The sequence below is a fragment of the Pantherophis guttatus genome, chromosome 3, assembly GCF_059756535.1.
Source record: "Pantherophis guttatus breed Tessera chromosome 3, ASM5975653v1, whole genome shotgun sequence".
Taxonomy (NCBI): Eukaryota; Metazoa; Chordata; class Lepidosauria; order Squamata; family Colubridae; genus Pantherophis; species Pantherophis guttatus.
In genome coordinates this window covers 10,048,000-10,062,692 of record NC_142065.1, presented here as the reverse complement: position 1 = coordinate 10,062,692, position 14,693 = coordinate 10,048,000, and the positions used below count along the sequence as shown (strand labels likewise).

The following is a 14,693-nucleotide window of genomic DNA, read 5'->3' as shown; positions in this document are numbered from 1 at the left end:
ATGTGTATTATACAATACAATATATGTATATATATTGTATACATATATGTATATGTATATATATATATACACACACATACACACAATACAATACATACACATATATATACAATACATACACATATATACACAATATATACACACACACATATATATACATATACATACAATATATGTGTGTTATACAAATACAAAGGCTATATATGTATTACAGGAACCTAATGGTTACAGAATAACAAGTTTCTACTAATTCTAGTATACCAGTATATCATATTCTAGTATTATTTATTAAATCCTTATTATTGTTTCCCTTCAATAGTCATAGGGTACAAATAAGCAATCAAATCATATTAGGAAACAGTCAATATAAATCTTAAGGATACCAGCAACAAGGTTACAGTCATACAGTCATAAGTGGGAGGAGATGGGTGATAGGAACGATGAGGAGATTAATAGTAATGCAGACTTAGTAAATAGTTTGACAGTGTTGGGGGAATTATTTGTTTAGCAGAGTGATGGCGTTGGGAAAAAAACTGTCCTTGTGTCTATTTATTCTGGTGTGCAGTGCTCTATAGCATAGTTTTGAGGGTAGGAATTGAAACAGTTTATGTCCAGGATGCAAGGGTTTAAGATTTTTTATTTCCCTTTTAGGGGAAATATTTTATCCTGCCTTTCTTTTTTTAATATTGCTCAAAATATTTCATTCTTCTAGGAGTGGGGAGTGGGGGGGGGGTTGGCTTCCCACACCAGAAAGTCCAGTTGCCTCTTGTCTTGGGGGGGGGCAGGAAGCACTTTAGGGACAGCTAAAGAGAGATGCTAAGAGCTGCTCCTCGGCCATTGACGGTGCAGCCCCGCGTGGTCGCCAGAGGGCGCTGGGCCTCCGCACGGGCCTCGGCGGCGGCCATGGGCGAAGCGGAGAGCTCGGCCGGGGCGGCGGAGGTGAAGCCCCCCTGCTCTGGCCTGGGCCCTGGGCCTACTCCGGCCGTCATGGAGCCCGGGTCTCAAGCATCGTCAGAGGACGCGGCGGCTGCTATCGCTTCGGCCGCGATGGCAGCCACGTCGGCGGCTCCTCCGCCGCCGCCGCCCCCGCCGCTGCTGCCCGTGCCGGTGGTGTGGAGCCCCGAAGTGGAAGTGTGCCTCTTTCACGCCATGCTGGGCCACAAGCCCGTCGGTGAGTGCTTTTGAGGGGAAAGGAGGGGGGGGAGGAGAGAGAGAGAGAGAGAGAGATAGAAGCAGGCCGCAGGTCGAGCCTCGGCCTCGCGTAGGGGGCGCCAGCCGAGGTGAGGCGCGAGGAGGCGGGCGGGATTCTTAACAACAGCCCGTGGTCTGGGCCTTCCACTTTCGGCCCGGCACTTCCTTTCCAAACTGGCTTGGATTGCCGTTAACACGGCCTTTTCGGGCTGGAGGGCAGCAAGGTTTAATTTTTCAGGCCGTAAGGGTGAAAAGAGGTATTTGGCCCGAAAATAAAAGCATCTTTTTGTTGTTGTTGTTGTTGTTGTTGTTGTTGTTGTTGTTTCCTTCAGGGATAAATTCCAGGGTGGCCAGTTGCCTTTGGAAATCTTAAGTAGCTGAGGTGGTTCTGATTTATTATTATTATTATTGGTTATTATTGGATTGGAGACCACCAGGAGAGCCCAGGCTCAATGGACTAGATTAGAAGGAGAGAAGGGCTTCTGTATTCTTGCTTTTTAGAGCTCACTTCTGGAGATTCCCTCAAAAATTGAGGAGTCTACAGTGGAAGAAGCTTTTCTTTTTTAGATGAAATTGAGTGGAAAGTCAATAATAATGGAAAGTATTGGAGGTTGGAGCCCTGGTTTTTTATGAAAACAGACCTGGAGCTTAAAACCAGACCTGTTCTCTCAAAAATTCACAAACCCCTTAGATATGGATATGGATATGGATGTGGATGTGGATATGAACAGAACAGAACAGAACAGAACAGAATTTTTTTTAATGAATGATGGAATGTTTTGTATTAAAAGAAAATTAAAAAAAAAATATTAAAAAAAATATTCACAAACCCCAAAATAGTGCTTAAGATCTTGCAAGCAGAATCAGATTGTATATGGGTTGTTTTACGTAGTTTTCCCATTTATTCCATCGTGATTGTATGGTGGCCCTTTACAAGAGAGTAGAAGTTTGGCCAAGAAGACCTTGGAATCTAAATTATTTGTGCATGATTTTTTTTTTCCCCAACAGGTTTTGCTTTCCTTGATTGCAACCTGGAGGGTTGTTGTTGTTTTTTTCTTTCTCTCCATATTAAGCTTGACATAAGTAGTGTGATCTGGTACTTTGTGAATAAATTCACAGAGGCAAAAATGGCTGGATTTTTTAACCCTCGTTTGCCCCACATATCCATTTGTCCTTGGTGGATAAAGCATGCCATTTTTGCAAAAGTTTCCCTACTTAACTGTCCCCAATGCACCTCTTACTCCCTGCAGCCAAATCTATTTGGTGTATAATCTATTTGGCCAGTTGTATTTTTGATCCACTGTGGAGTTGTAAATTTTTAAACTAGATATCTTGGGGGCGGGGGGGGGGGAGAGGTTTGTATTGCAGTACTTATAAAGTAACTTGTGGCCTCAGCAGGCACCTTGCCTGGACTTGGAAGCTGAACAGGAGCAATTCTGGTTCATTTAGTGACCATTGGAACTTGCAACAGCTTGTGATTGTTGACTTACGATCATTTTTCATATTTATGACTGTTGCAGCATCCCCATGGTCACAATCGCTTGGCAACTGACTCTTATTTATGATGCTTGCAATGTCCTGGGATCATGTGATCACCTTTTGCAACTTTCTGACAAGCAAAGTCAAAGGGGAAGTCAGATTCACTTAATAACCATGTTACTAATATAATTACTGCAGTGATTCCCTTAACAGCTGTGGCAAGAAAAGTTATCAAATGGGGCAAAAGTCACTTAATTATCTTGCTTAGCAACAGAAATTTTGGGCTCAGTTGTGATCATAATTTCAGGACTACCCTGAATTAGACACTTCCAAGGAATGCCAATCATGTAGACTAGACTGGGAATTTTTTTTTTTTTTTTAAATTAAACTGCTTCTATATCATTTCCAAAGAGAATCATGGATGTGCCCATTAAATCAGTGTTTTTCAACCATGGCAACTTTAAGATGTGTGTTGAATTCCCAGAATTCCCCATGCTGGGTAGGGAATTCTGGGAGTTGAAGTCCACACAACTTATAAATTGTCAAGGTTCAGAAACACTGCATAAGCCATCAGAACTTGAGCGTGACTCGCAGAAGGTTTTCTTTTTGTGTTAGCTTTTTTTTCTCTCCCCTTCCACTGTTTTTTTTCTCCCCCCTTCCACTGTTCTCACTCTTTCTTTCCCCTTCAGGTGTGAATCGCCATTTTCACATGATCTGTATCCGAGATAAATTTAGTCAGAATATTGGGAGGCAAATTTCTTCCAAAGTTATCTGGGATCACTTGAGCACGATGTATGACATGCAGGCACTGGTAAGTGTTGACAGGTGAAAAACAGAGGTCGGTGCCTCTGCTGACTTACAGCAATGAGGACTGGCCATAGAAAGTGCCTGTTCTGCAACCCAAGTCAGGTGGAGAAATGATGATAGTTTGTTCTTTCAGAGGGGACGCCATTGTTATGTGGTCTTTCCATCCCTCATACTTCCTTTTGCATCAGAGATGCAGTTGCGTGCAGACAAAAATATTCCACATGAGCTATTTCTCAGTCTTTGGAACCTCTGACTGTGAGGCTGATCATAATACCCAAGAAATCATGTTGGGTACAGAGAACCCTCTTGGAAATACACGCTCAATCAATAATGATGAACCTTTTGGGCTCCGTGTGTCAAAAATTTGGAAAATGCCAAACTTTACTCTGTTGACATGATAACCCGTCCAAGGAAAGAGAAACCATTCTTCTTTTTTTAAAAAAAATTACAGTCCAATCATGTGTAGTGCTATGTATTATGTAAATAAATGTCATATCATCACAAAAATGAAATACAAGTAAAACAAACTCATTTTCAGAGGCTCCAAAGGCTGCACAAGATCATATCCCATTCTTGCTCAGCCTCCAAAAATCACTAGAGAACCAGGTGTCCTTCAAGAATAGTTGGGTGTTGGTAAACACTGGTGTGTCAGGGATGCGATGGCTCAGTGGCTAAGATGCTGAGCTTGTCGATCGAAAGGTCAGCAGTTCATCGGTTCGAATCCCTAGTGCCGCGTAAGGGGGTGAGCTCCCGTGACTTGTCCCAGCTTCTGCCAACCTAGCAGTTCGAAAGCACGTAAAAAATGCAAGTAGAAAAGTAGGGACCACCTTTGGTGGGAAGGTAACAGCGTTCCATGCGCCTTTGGCATTAAGTCATGCCGGCCACATGACCACGGAGATGTCTTCGGACAGTGCTGGCTCTTCGGCTTTGAAACTGAGATGATGGGAACAACTAACACATATGTGCGAGGGGAACCTTTACCTTTACCTTTAAATACTGGTGTGTCACTCAAAACATGTCACCTTTAAGGTGTGTGCCATAGATTCACCATCTTTGAGCTAGATGTTAGATATAGGTATAAGAACCAGTGCCGTTCAGGGGTTGAATTATAGATGGGGAGAGCCAGATTCTAGTCATCCCTTTGACACGCAAGCAGGCTGGATCACTTGGGGCTAGTCACTAGATTGGGAAATCAAAAAACATCTGTCTGTTCACCCTCATTGGACAACCCAGGTAGATTATGGCCCAATAAAGAGACCTTCATCCTGCAGTGAATTTGTTAGGGTTGATACAATATATAATGAAATTTTTTATATCATGCACCCATTTATCCTTTCGTCCTTGCTTGTTAAATACCTTTCCTGGAAACCCATATTGTGCCTACAAAAAGCTCTGTAGGTATTGAAATCTATTGATTAGATAAAATGCTTGGAAATTAAGAATTGAAAAGACATCACAAGATCTAAAATTCATCTGAGAAGGCAATGGTGGTTTAGTTCTAGTTGCTATCTTTCTTATGCACATGCCATATATCTGTAACACCCACTTAGGAATTATATAATATGTGAGAAAGATGCACAATTGTAACGATTGCAGTCTTAGTGTATATTTTCATTTTTTAAAGGAAATCTTGTTGATCTTAGGTATCATAGGCAACAGCAATACCATGCAGAATAATTAGATTTTATAAGGAATGATTTATGGTAGCATACAGTGCAGTTATACAATAAAAATACACAAGAGAATAAAATAATACACATGCTGAATCAAACATCAACACATACAAGCTTTAAAAACCTAGAAGTGAGAAGTGTTGATCTTATAAGCTAAACGAGTTTAGAGGTCAGGAAAAACACAAAAAGAAAAAAAGGAAGAGCTAGAAACAAAACAAGAGCTCTTTCAAAATATTATGCCCTAATTGCAAAATCTTACTTTGTTTATGTTTATTTGGAAAAATCTAAAGGTTGGCAAAATCAGTTTAATTAATTTTGTTTTTCTTTTTAAGCATGAGTCGGAGATTCTTCCTTTCCCCAACTCAGAAAAAAACTTCATCCTCCCTGAAGAAATTATTCAAGAAGTAAAAGAAGGTGAGGCAATTGGATGGACGGTACATTTCTTGCAAACAAAATATTACAGTAAAAGTCTGTATAGAATTGCAGCTAAGCCATTACAGTAGAGGATATATTGATATGGTCTTCAAACGGACAGAATTCAGCATGAGGTAGTCCTCATCTTACAACCATGATTTTCAAAGCAAGCTGTGGTGTCTTTCTGAAAGTTGTCCAAAGACAGCACAGGTTTACAAAGACACCGCGACTTGTTTTTGGAAGCTGTTTTCTGCTCTCCTCCAAAATGGAGCCCCGACAATAGCACAGGTAAAGCTTCCAAACCAAGATGAAGTGGCTTCCTAAACCTATGCTTTTTTTTTCCAGAAAATTTGGAGAACTTTGTAAACCTGAGCTATCTTTGGAGCCTTCCAGATGTGTGGACTTCAGTTGCCAGAATTTTTAGCAGTGGCCATGCCAGGGAGTTAAGGAAGGCTATTAAATTCTGTCCTGAAAGCAGAGCATCGCTCATGTTTTCATGAAGGAAGGAAGGAAGGAAGCAAATCTCCATGTTGGAGGATGCTATTCATTTTTGGTGGGAAGGGATTGATTCAGGGGTGAAATGCTCCCGGTTCGGATCCGGTAGCGATGGTGGTAGGTGGTTCGGAGAACTGGTAGCAAAAATCCCTGCCCCCCCTCCCCCCCATGCCCAGCTGAGCCGCGCAATCATCAGAGGCTTTTTGTTTTATTTTTAAAAGCATTTTTTCTACAACCTCTTCAGCTGAAAAAATGCTTTTAAAAGTAAAAAAAAAAAAAAGCCTCTGATGATCGCACGGCTCGGCTGGGATCATCAGAGGCTTTTAAAACCATTTTTTCTACAACCTCTTCCGCCGAAGAGGTTGTAGAATAAATATTTTAAAAGTAAAAAAAAATTTTTGGCCACGCCTACCCAGTCACATAACACCACCACCAAGCCACGCCCACAGAACCGATAGTAACAAATTTTACATTTCACCACTGGATTGATTAGACTAAATCCGGTGTTCCTTTCAATGCTTTTTTTGGATAGAAAAATGTGCTTTGAAAGCTATTGAAATGTGGGAAGAGGCAACAACTTCAAGAGCATGGAGTAATCTGCCAAAACTATAAAGTTGGATTTAAGTCATAATGCCATCCGTTTTAGACATGGAATAGGAAGGACCTCTCTTTTTGCTCCAAACAAAAAAGAGCTTTTAGGACAGTACTAGTCGAATGTAAACTGAAAATAATATTATTTTCTACCACTTTCTGCCCTGAAATTATTGCTCATTTCCTGCTTCTTTGTTTGGGAGGCTGTGGGTTTTGTTTTGTTTTTTCTCCAGCCCATACTTCAAAAAAAAAAAAAAAGTTTTAGATGATTTGGAGGGCTCTTGGTGGCAGCAGGAGCTGGCAGTGAAAAATCCTGTTGCCCCAAAACATACTTTGGCGATCTTATCAAGATCAACTGAAGGAAGAAAGACATAGAAATACCCTACTTTCCCACTGATCTGCTTCTCATTCTTCGCATAGGTAAAGTGATGATTGAAGACGACGTGAAGGAAGAAATAAAGGAAGAGATGGAAGCGCACTCAGCTGCCGAAGAAGGTATTTTGATATATGAAAGACAAGTCTTCAGTAAGATAGGGTTAGCCCTTACTAGTTCTCACATGTGCAGGTCATAAAAAAAATTGTTTTAGAAGGTAGAATGTTTTAGAAGAGTTGAAAGAGATCATGCATTGTTAATAGGTGGGAAACTGCCTATTGCAATGCTTTTCAACCTTGGCAACGTAGCAAGAGATTGGACAACTGTTTGTCTGAAATGGTATACGGTCTCCTGCTTGAGCAGGAGGTTGGAGTAGAAAACCTCCAAGGTCCCTTCCAACTCTTATTCTGTTAAACTTAAGATATGTGGACTTCAACTCCCAGAATTCCTCAAACTCTTATCTCTATTCATGAGATCTCGTTATAAACTCAAAGCAGGGGTGAAATGCTCCCAGTTTGGACCGGATCTGGTAGCGATGGAGGCGGGTAGTTCGGAGAACCGGTAGCAAAAATCCCTGCCCCCTCCCCATGCCCAGCTGAGCCACACAATCATCAGAGGCTTTTTTTTTTTACTTTTAAAAGCATTTTTTCTACAACCTCTTCGGCTGAAAAAATGCTTTTAAAAGTAAAAAAAAAAAAGCCTCTGATGATGGCGCGGCTCAGCTGGGATCGTCAAAGGCTTTTAAAAGAAAAAAACCCTTTTTTTTTCTTTTAAATGCCTCTGACGATCCAAACTGAGTTGCCTGATCGGCAGAGGCTTTTAAAAAAAGCCTCTGCTGATTAGGCAAGTCAGCTGGGATCGTCAGAGCCTTTGAAAGCATTTTTTTAACAACCTCTTCGCCGAAGAGGTTGTAGAAAAAATGGTTTTAAAAGTAAAAAAAAAAATATCGGCCACACCCACCCAGTCACATTACCGCCCCCCCCACCAAGCCACGCCCACAGAACCGGTAGTAACAAATTTTAGATTTCACCACTGACTCAAAGTTCCAATGGTCAGGTTTCCTCTGTGGTCAGGTGGCCATACGTCAGGCACTCAGCCACAGGGCTGTATTTATGACTGTTTGCAGTATCTTACAGTCATGGGACCACATGTTAGGGCGATTTTGCTGAAAACCAGCTTTCCCAATTTTTCAGCAAAACCATGCCCATAGCCACCCATTGGTTTGCTTAACAGCCACGAGGATTTGCTTAACAACTGCCACAGAAATGGTCAAACTGGGCCAGTCACATGATCAAACCATTCTAAGACTCATTACAAGATATGACCGTAATGGGCCGGCTCCATTACACTTCGTATCTCGAGGTCTACCTCCAGTTAATTAGATACAAAACTGACCATTTGGGTCCATGAAGACTTGGATAAAACCGGATGGATGGAAACTAATCAAGGAGAGAAGCAACCTGGAATTAAGGAGAAACTTCCTGACAGTGAGAACAATTAACCAGTAGAACAGTTTAACTTCACAAATTGTAGGGGCTTAATCGCTGGAGGTTTTTAAGAAGAGATTAGACAACCATTTGTCTGAAATAGTATAGGGCCGTGATGGCGAACCTATGGCACGCATGCCAGAAGTGGCACGCAGAGCCCTGTCTGTGGGCATGTGCACCGTCGCCAGCTGCTCTTCTGGTATCCAGTGCACACGTGTGCCGGCCAGCTGATCTTTGTGGGCACCGGAGCTCCGGCAAACAGCCTGAAAAACTGCCAAAAACCAGGGTGTTTTTCAGGGCATTTTCAGGGTGTTTTTTGGGGCGTTTTCAGACAGTTTTTCGGCCAAAAAAAAGCCAAAAAACAGGCATGTGCACACCGGCGAGCTGTCTTTGGGTTTCCAGCACTCTGGCACGCACGCACGCACACACAGCACGCACGTTCCAGTTTCGGCACTCGGTGCCAAAAAGGTTCGCCATCACTGGTATAGGGTGTCCTGCTTGAGCAGAGGGTTAGACTAGAAGACCCTCAAAGTCCCTTCCAGCTCTACTCTGATTGATCGTTTGAAATTGTGGATAGAATGACCCGCTTTTAAGCTACATAGATAAGATTTTATTAATGTATATTTCTTATAAAAAGGACAATCATGTATGGAAAGAAATGCTTACAGTATAAATTCATTGCAGCCATGCTCTTTTTTGGGAACGGAGAAGTTGCTTAAATTACGGTCTCATCATTGTGTTTCAGTATATGCTTCTCTTGGGAACCTGACAAAGGCCACCGAAAAACTCAGCAGCAAAGAGAAGGAAAGAAGTTCCTCGGAGTCTGGATCCAAAGAAGGAGGAGACAAGAGAAAGCGGAACAGAGTCACGGAGAAGGTCTTAAATGCAAACAGCAACCCCTCCAGTCCCAGCGCAACCAAAAGGCGCAGGACATAAAAGATGGCAGAACAACTCTGGAGCGTATCCTGAAGTCTGAACAGGGGGAAAACTGTAGGTCCTAGCTAGCCCATCAGTGTTGAACGGGGGAGACAAAGTGAGATAAACTGGTCATCACCCCTCTAAAAGGAAGCAAATGGTAGTTTTGTCCTCCAAATTTTAGGAAGAGAGGGAGGCTTTACAGCAAATGCCAAACAAGTCTGACATTTATTTTTTGCTGTCAACGACATACTTAGTCTCAACAACTGGATCTGTGGGAATCAAGGAGCATCGTTCTTTTTTTTATTTAAATTTTTAGAGACTTCTGTGTTTTGAACTGGGGTTGGCTCACCTTGGCACAATTTTTGATAACCGGAATCGGAACTTGTCAAAAGCAACTCTGTTTATACATCCTGGGATCAGTCAGGCATGTTGCCTGGTAGCAGGAGAGTGAATTCCCTGTACATTTGTATATATGTATGCAGTTTTTTTTATTATTTAATTTACTGATGGTTTTTAAAGAAAAAGTATTTTTTTGCAGAAATTCTTAAATAGAGGTTCGGGTAATTTTGCTATTTAAGCTATTTTGGAAGTAAGTTTAGGTTTTTACTTGAAAATGTGCTGAGTTTATACGCACAGGTGTTAAAAGTCAAACTCTCTTAGTGTTTCTGTAGGATCCGATAGTAAAATTTCCTTCTCTGAATTGGGGGGGTGGGGAGGGAGGATGGGATTTAGAAAACACCTTTTGTAAGAAAAACAGTAACAGTTAGGGTAACATTCAACATTCTGTTTGAATAAATTTCTGCTGTTCGATAAAATGGGTTCCAGTCCATTTTGTGTTTCATTCCAACCCCTTTGATCTTACAAGCCTACATGAAGTCAGGTTTGTTTCACCGAGTTCTAAGAATAGCTCAATTTATGGTCAGCTTTAATTCTTGCAAGCTGCCAGTGATTTTTTTCTCCACCCTCTAGGCCTCTGTTGATTGCTCATCAATGCAACACAGTTCTAGTTCTCGACCTACGACTGTAATTGAGCCTGAAATGCAGACATGTGACTGTGAGAAGTGGGTGACTATTAGAAATTTGGAAGTAGTTCATTAGTCCCTTTTTCCAGGTAGGTTGTAATTTCAAACTTTCACGAAGCAACCAGTCATAAATCGAGGATTATCTGCGTTCTTAACTGACCATAGTATTCGTTTTAATCTCTCCCAGAGTGATGGATGGCCTTTAGAAATGGGCTAAATAAGTTATCTCTAAAATCTTGTGGCTTTTGAATCTTGAGGAACTGCATTCATTTGCATCCACAGCAGTGGTGGAATTCAAATTATTTTACTACCGGTTCTGTGAGCGTGGCTTGGTGGGTGTGGCAGGGGAAGGATACTGCAAAATCCCCATTTCCACGCCACTCCAGGGGAAGGATATTGCAAAATCTCCACTCCCATCCCACTCTGGGTCCAGCCAGAGGTGGTATTTGCTGGTTCTCCGAACTACTCAAAATTTCCGCTACCGGTTCTCCAGAACCTGTCAGGACCTGCTCAATAGCACCCCTGATCCACAGAGCCAAAATGCCTAAGTGGGTCAGATGATGTGTATCATGGCACCAGAAATCCAAACCCCCATGCCTTAACATTTGCACAACCAACATCAGAAAACAAATATAGAGTTTGCATTGTAGTACAATGGCATGTGTCTGTCAGGTACAAAAAATCAGGAGCCGGGATAGAGCTCAAAAGCACTATGAGCTTATTCAATGCTACTTATATATAAGAATCTGATCTACCAACGGTCAAGGCAAATTGGCGCTAGGTAAGAGTTAAAAGATTTGGGGGGTGAGGGTGGAGGGAACTTAGGTCTCTTCTGGCAGCTTAGAGAATTCCAAACTGATGATGCATTTCGCTCCACCTCCTTCGCTTCGTCTCCTACAATGTCCTCCTTTCTTGCTCATCATCCTTAGCCGGACAGTTACTAAACATTTTTTATTAGCTGTGTAAATTCAATGCACCTGACTTAGTTATAAAGTAAATTGATTTTTCTGAATTGGCACCATACATTGAAGCACGGATTAATTAAAGAAACCAAGATTACCCAAAATGTTACAACACAAACACCTGCCGATAACTAATGTAAGGTTAATATAATTAACCTCTGGGTTAATAACAATGCAATCATTAGTGCACTTAATTACATGTCATTTTATTTTTTTAAAAAAAATATTACCTAATTTGTGGCCCACCTTGAAATTTCAAAGCGACTCGCATTATCACAGTGCGATCAGTGTAATTAAGTGTAAGGAAATTAATTTACTACATGTACCAAAGCTGAACATTTTCTTGAGTTGTGCTGAAGCCCTGTTTATATAAGTACAACCTCACTATTCCAGAAAAAAAAAACCCCCACAACATATCTTTTACCAGGATCAACTAAAAACAGCAAATTTGTACAGGTAAATGCAACTTTTCATTTAGCGACCAAACTTAACAAAAGGCACCGAAAAAAAGTGACTTTATGGCTGTTTTTCATACTTACGATCACTGCAGCATCTCCGTTGTCACGTAATCAAAATTCGGATGCTTGGCAACTGGCTTATATTTACGACAGTTGCAATGTCCCAGGGTTTTTTTCTAAGATCATCTTTTGCGATCTTATGACAAGCAGAACCAATGAGTAACAAAGGTGTTACCGACTTAGGTCATGAAACGGCAAAACTCATTTAACAATTGTCTCGCTTAGCAAGAGAAATTTTGGGCTCAATTGTGGTCGTATGTCGACCGGTAAGCCTTATGGGCCTATTTTGAACAAAAATAGCCAAAAATAAAACACGCTCAGCCTAATAACCCAAATCTTACTATGGGAATGGCATCAGAAACTCAGAAAAGTAAATGAACTTTGTAAAATAGGAAATCTTTCATATGCAATCCCAAGTGGGATTGCAACCCTAAAGAGCTATTAAATGTAAAGGTAAAGATTCCCCTCGCACATACGTGCTAGTCGTTCCCGACTCGGTGCTCATCTCCGTTTCAAAGCTGAAGAGCCAGAGCTGTCTGAAGTTGTCTCCGTGGTCATGTGGTCGGCATGACTCAATGCCAAAGGCGCACGGAACACTGTTCCCTTCCCAGCAAAGGTGGCCCCTATTTTTCTACTTGCATATTTTTACCTGCTTTTGAACTGCTAGGTTGGCAGAAGCTGGGATAAATAACAGGAGCTCACCCAGTTACGTGGCACTAGGGATGCAAACCTCTGAACTGCTGACTTTTCTGATCGACAAGCTCAGCATCTCAGCCACTGAGCCACCGTGTCCCTTTAAATGTATAGAGTATTAAATATATAGACTATTAAATGTATAGAGTTAAAAAAAAGGTTTGCAATATTATTCAGACTAGTTTTTCTGCTATAAAATTAAGTACAGGTAGTCCTTAACCTACGACCACAATTGAGCCCCAAATTCCTGTTGCTAATCAAGAGGGTTAAGTGAGTTTTGCCCCATTTTACGACTTGTCTTGCCACATTTGTGAATCACTGCAGTTGTTCAGTTAGTAACGGGGTTGTAAATCTGGCTTCCCCCACTGGCTTTGCTTGTCAGAAGGTCGCAAAAGGGGGTCACATGACCCTGAGTTACTGCAACGGTCATAAATATGAGTCAGTTGCCAGGCAGCTGAATTTTGATCACGTGGCCATGGGGATGCTGCAATGGTCATAAGTCACTTTTTTCACTGCCATTGTAACTTTGAACGGTCATTAAACAAACTGTTGTAAATCGAGGACTATCTGTACTTTGTGCCATTTTCTTATTCTTCGGCTCAGAAACAATACAGATATACCTGTAGTTGCAATCTCCTCACATATAGGTAGTCCTTGAGTTATGACCACAATCGAGGCCAAAATTTATGTTGCTGAGTGCAACATTTGTTTAACGAATTCGTCCCATTTTACGACTTTTCTTACCACAGAGGTTAAGTGAATCATTCCATTTGTTAAGTTAGCATCACGGGAATCTGGATTCCCCATTGATTTTGCTCTTCAGAAGATCACAAAAGGGGATCACATGACCCTGGGACATTGTAACCGTTATAAATATGAACTAGTTGCCAAGCATCCAAATTTTGATCACGTGACCATGGGGATGCTGCAACGGTCATAAGTGTGAAAAATGGTCATAAGTCACCTTTTTTCAGTGCCGTTTGAACAGTCACTAAATGAATGGTTGTTAAGTCAAGGATTACTTTGATCTGTGGAATGGAAGGATCTGTACATTGGGGAAACAAAACAACCACTTCATAAACGCATGGCCCAACATAGGAGAACAAACCCATCAGGCCAAGATTCAGCAGTCCATCTGCATTTCAAAGACAAAGGCCACTCTTTTGAAGACAGCAAAGTCCACAGTTTGGACAGATGGTTTGAAAGGGGGGTCCAAGAGGCCATCTATGTCAAAATAGAACAGCCCTCTCTCAAAAAGAGGGGGAGGGGGAAATGACATCATCTATCTCCAGTCTACAACATGGTCCTTTCAGAAGTTCCAAGAAGGCTCCTCCACACCCATCTGCACTATTCAGGTGAGACCCTGAGGACACAGATAAACCTCCAGGTGGCCTCAAGGACTCTGCAAGGAGCATAAATCCTTCCGTTCCCCACCTTCCAGTCAGAGCTGAAGAAACCTCTTGGATGAGAAGTGAAACGTCTTCAAAGAAAAAACAATCCAGTTGCTGAGACAGAGAAAGAGGGAGGGAGGGAGGGAGAGAGAGAGAGAGAAAGAGGGAGGGGGAGAGAGAGCCATTGGGCTTATTATCAGGGGATGTCTTATTTTGGGAGAAACAGGCTAGTTTTTACCCAACACACCTAAGATAAAGCGGCCACGCAGGCAAAGTTAGATACAGATTAACAGAGTTGGAAGGGACCTTGTAGGTCATCTAGTCCAACCCGCCCCCCCACACCTAAGATAAAGCTCATGTTACGACCGTGACCAGGGGGGCATTTGCCCAGATTCATCAGGTGCGCCAGTTGCACCCCTATCTGGACCGTGATGCCCTACGCAGTCACCCATGCGCTCGTCGCCTCCCGGATCGACTACTGCAATGCTCTCTACATGGGGCTGCCCGTGAAAGACCACTCAGAGGCTTCAGCTGGTGCAGAATGCGGCCCCACGGGTAGTAATGGGAGTGTCCCGACACTCTCATGTTACACCTCTCCTGCGGGACCTGCATTGGCTACCGGTTGCCCTCTGGGTGAGATTCAAGATGCTGGTAATTACCTATAAAGCCCTACATGGCT

General features: G+C 42.1%; 1 protein-coding gene across 1 annotated transcript; it reads left to right on the top strand.

Annotated features, from left to right (window-relative positions):
* Positions 1-462: 462 nt before the first annotated feature.
* MRGBP (MRG domain binding protein) lies at positions 463-10,243 on the top strand. The gene is made up of 5 exons (XM_087889033.1): positions 463-1,171; positions 3,360-3,481; positions 5,483-5,564; positions 7,071-7,145; positions 9,256-10,243. The coding sequence occupies exons 1-5, from the start codon at positions 814-816 to the stop codon at positions 9,444-9,446; spliced, it is 828 nt and encodes a 275-aa protein (XP_087745159.1). The 5' UTR covers positions 463-813; the 3' UTR covers positions 9,447-10,243.
* The last annotated feature ends 4,450 nt before the right edge of the window (positions 10,244-14,693 follow it).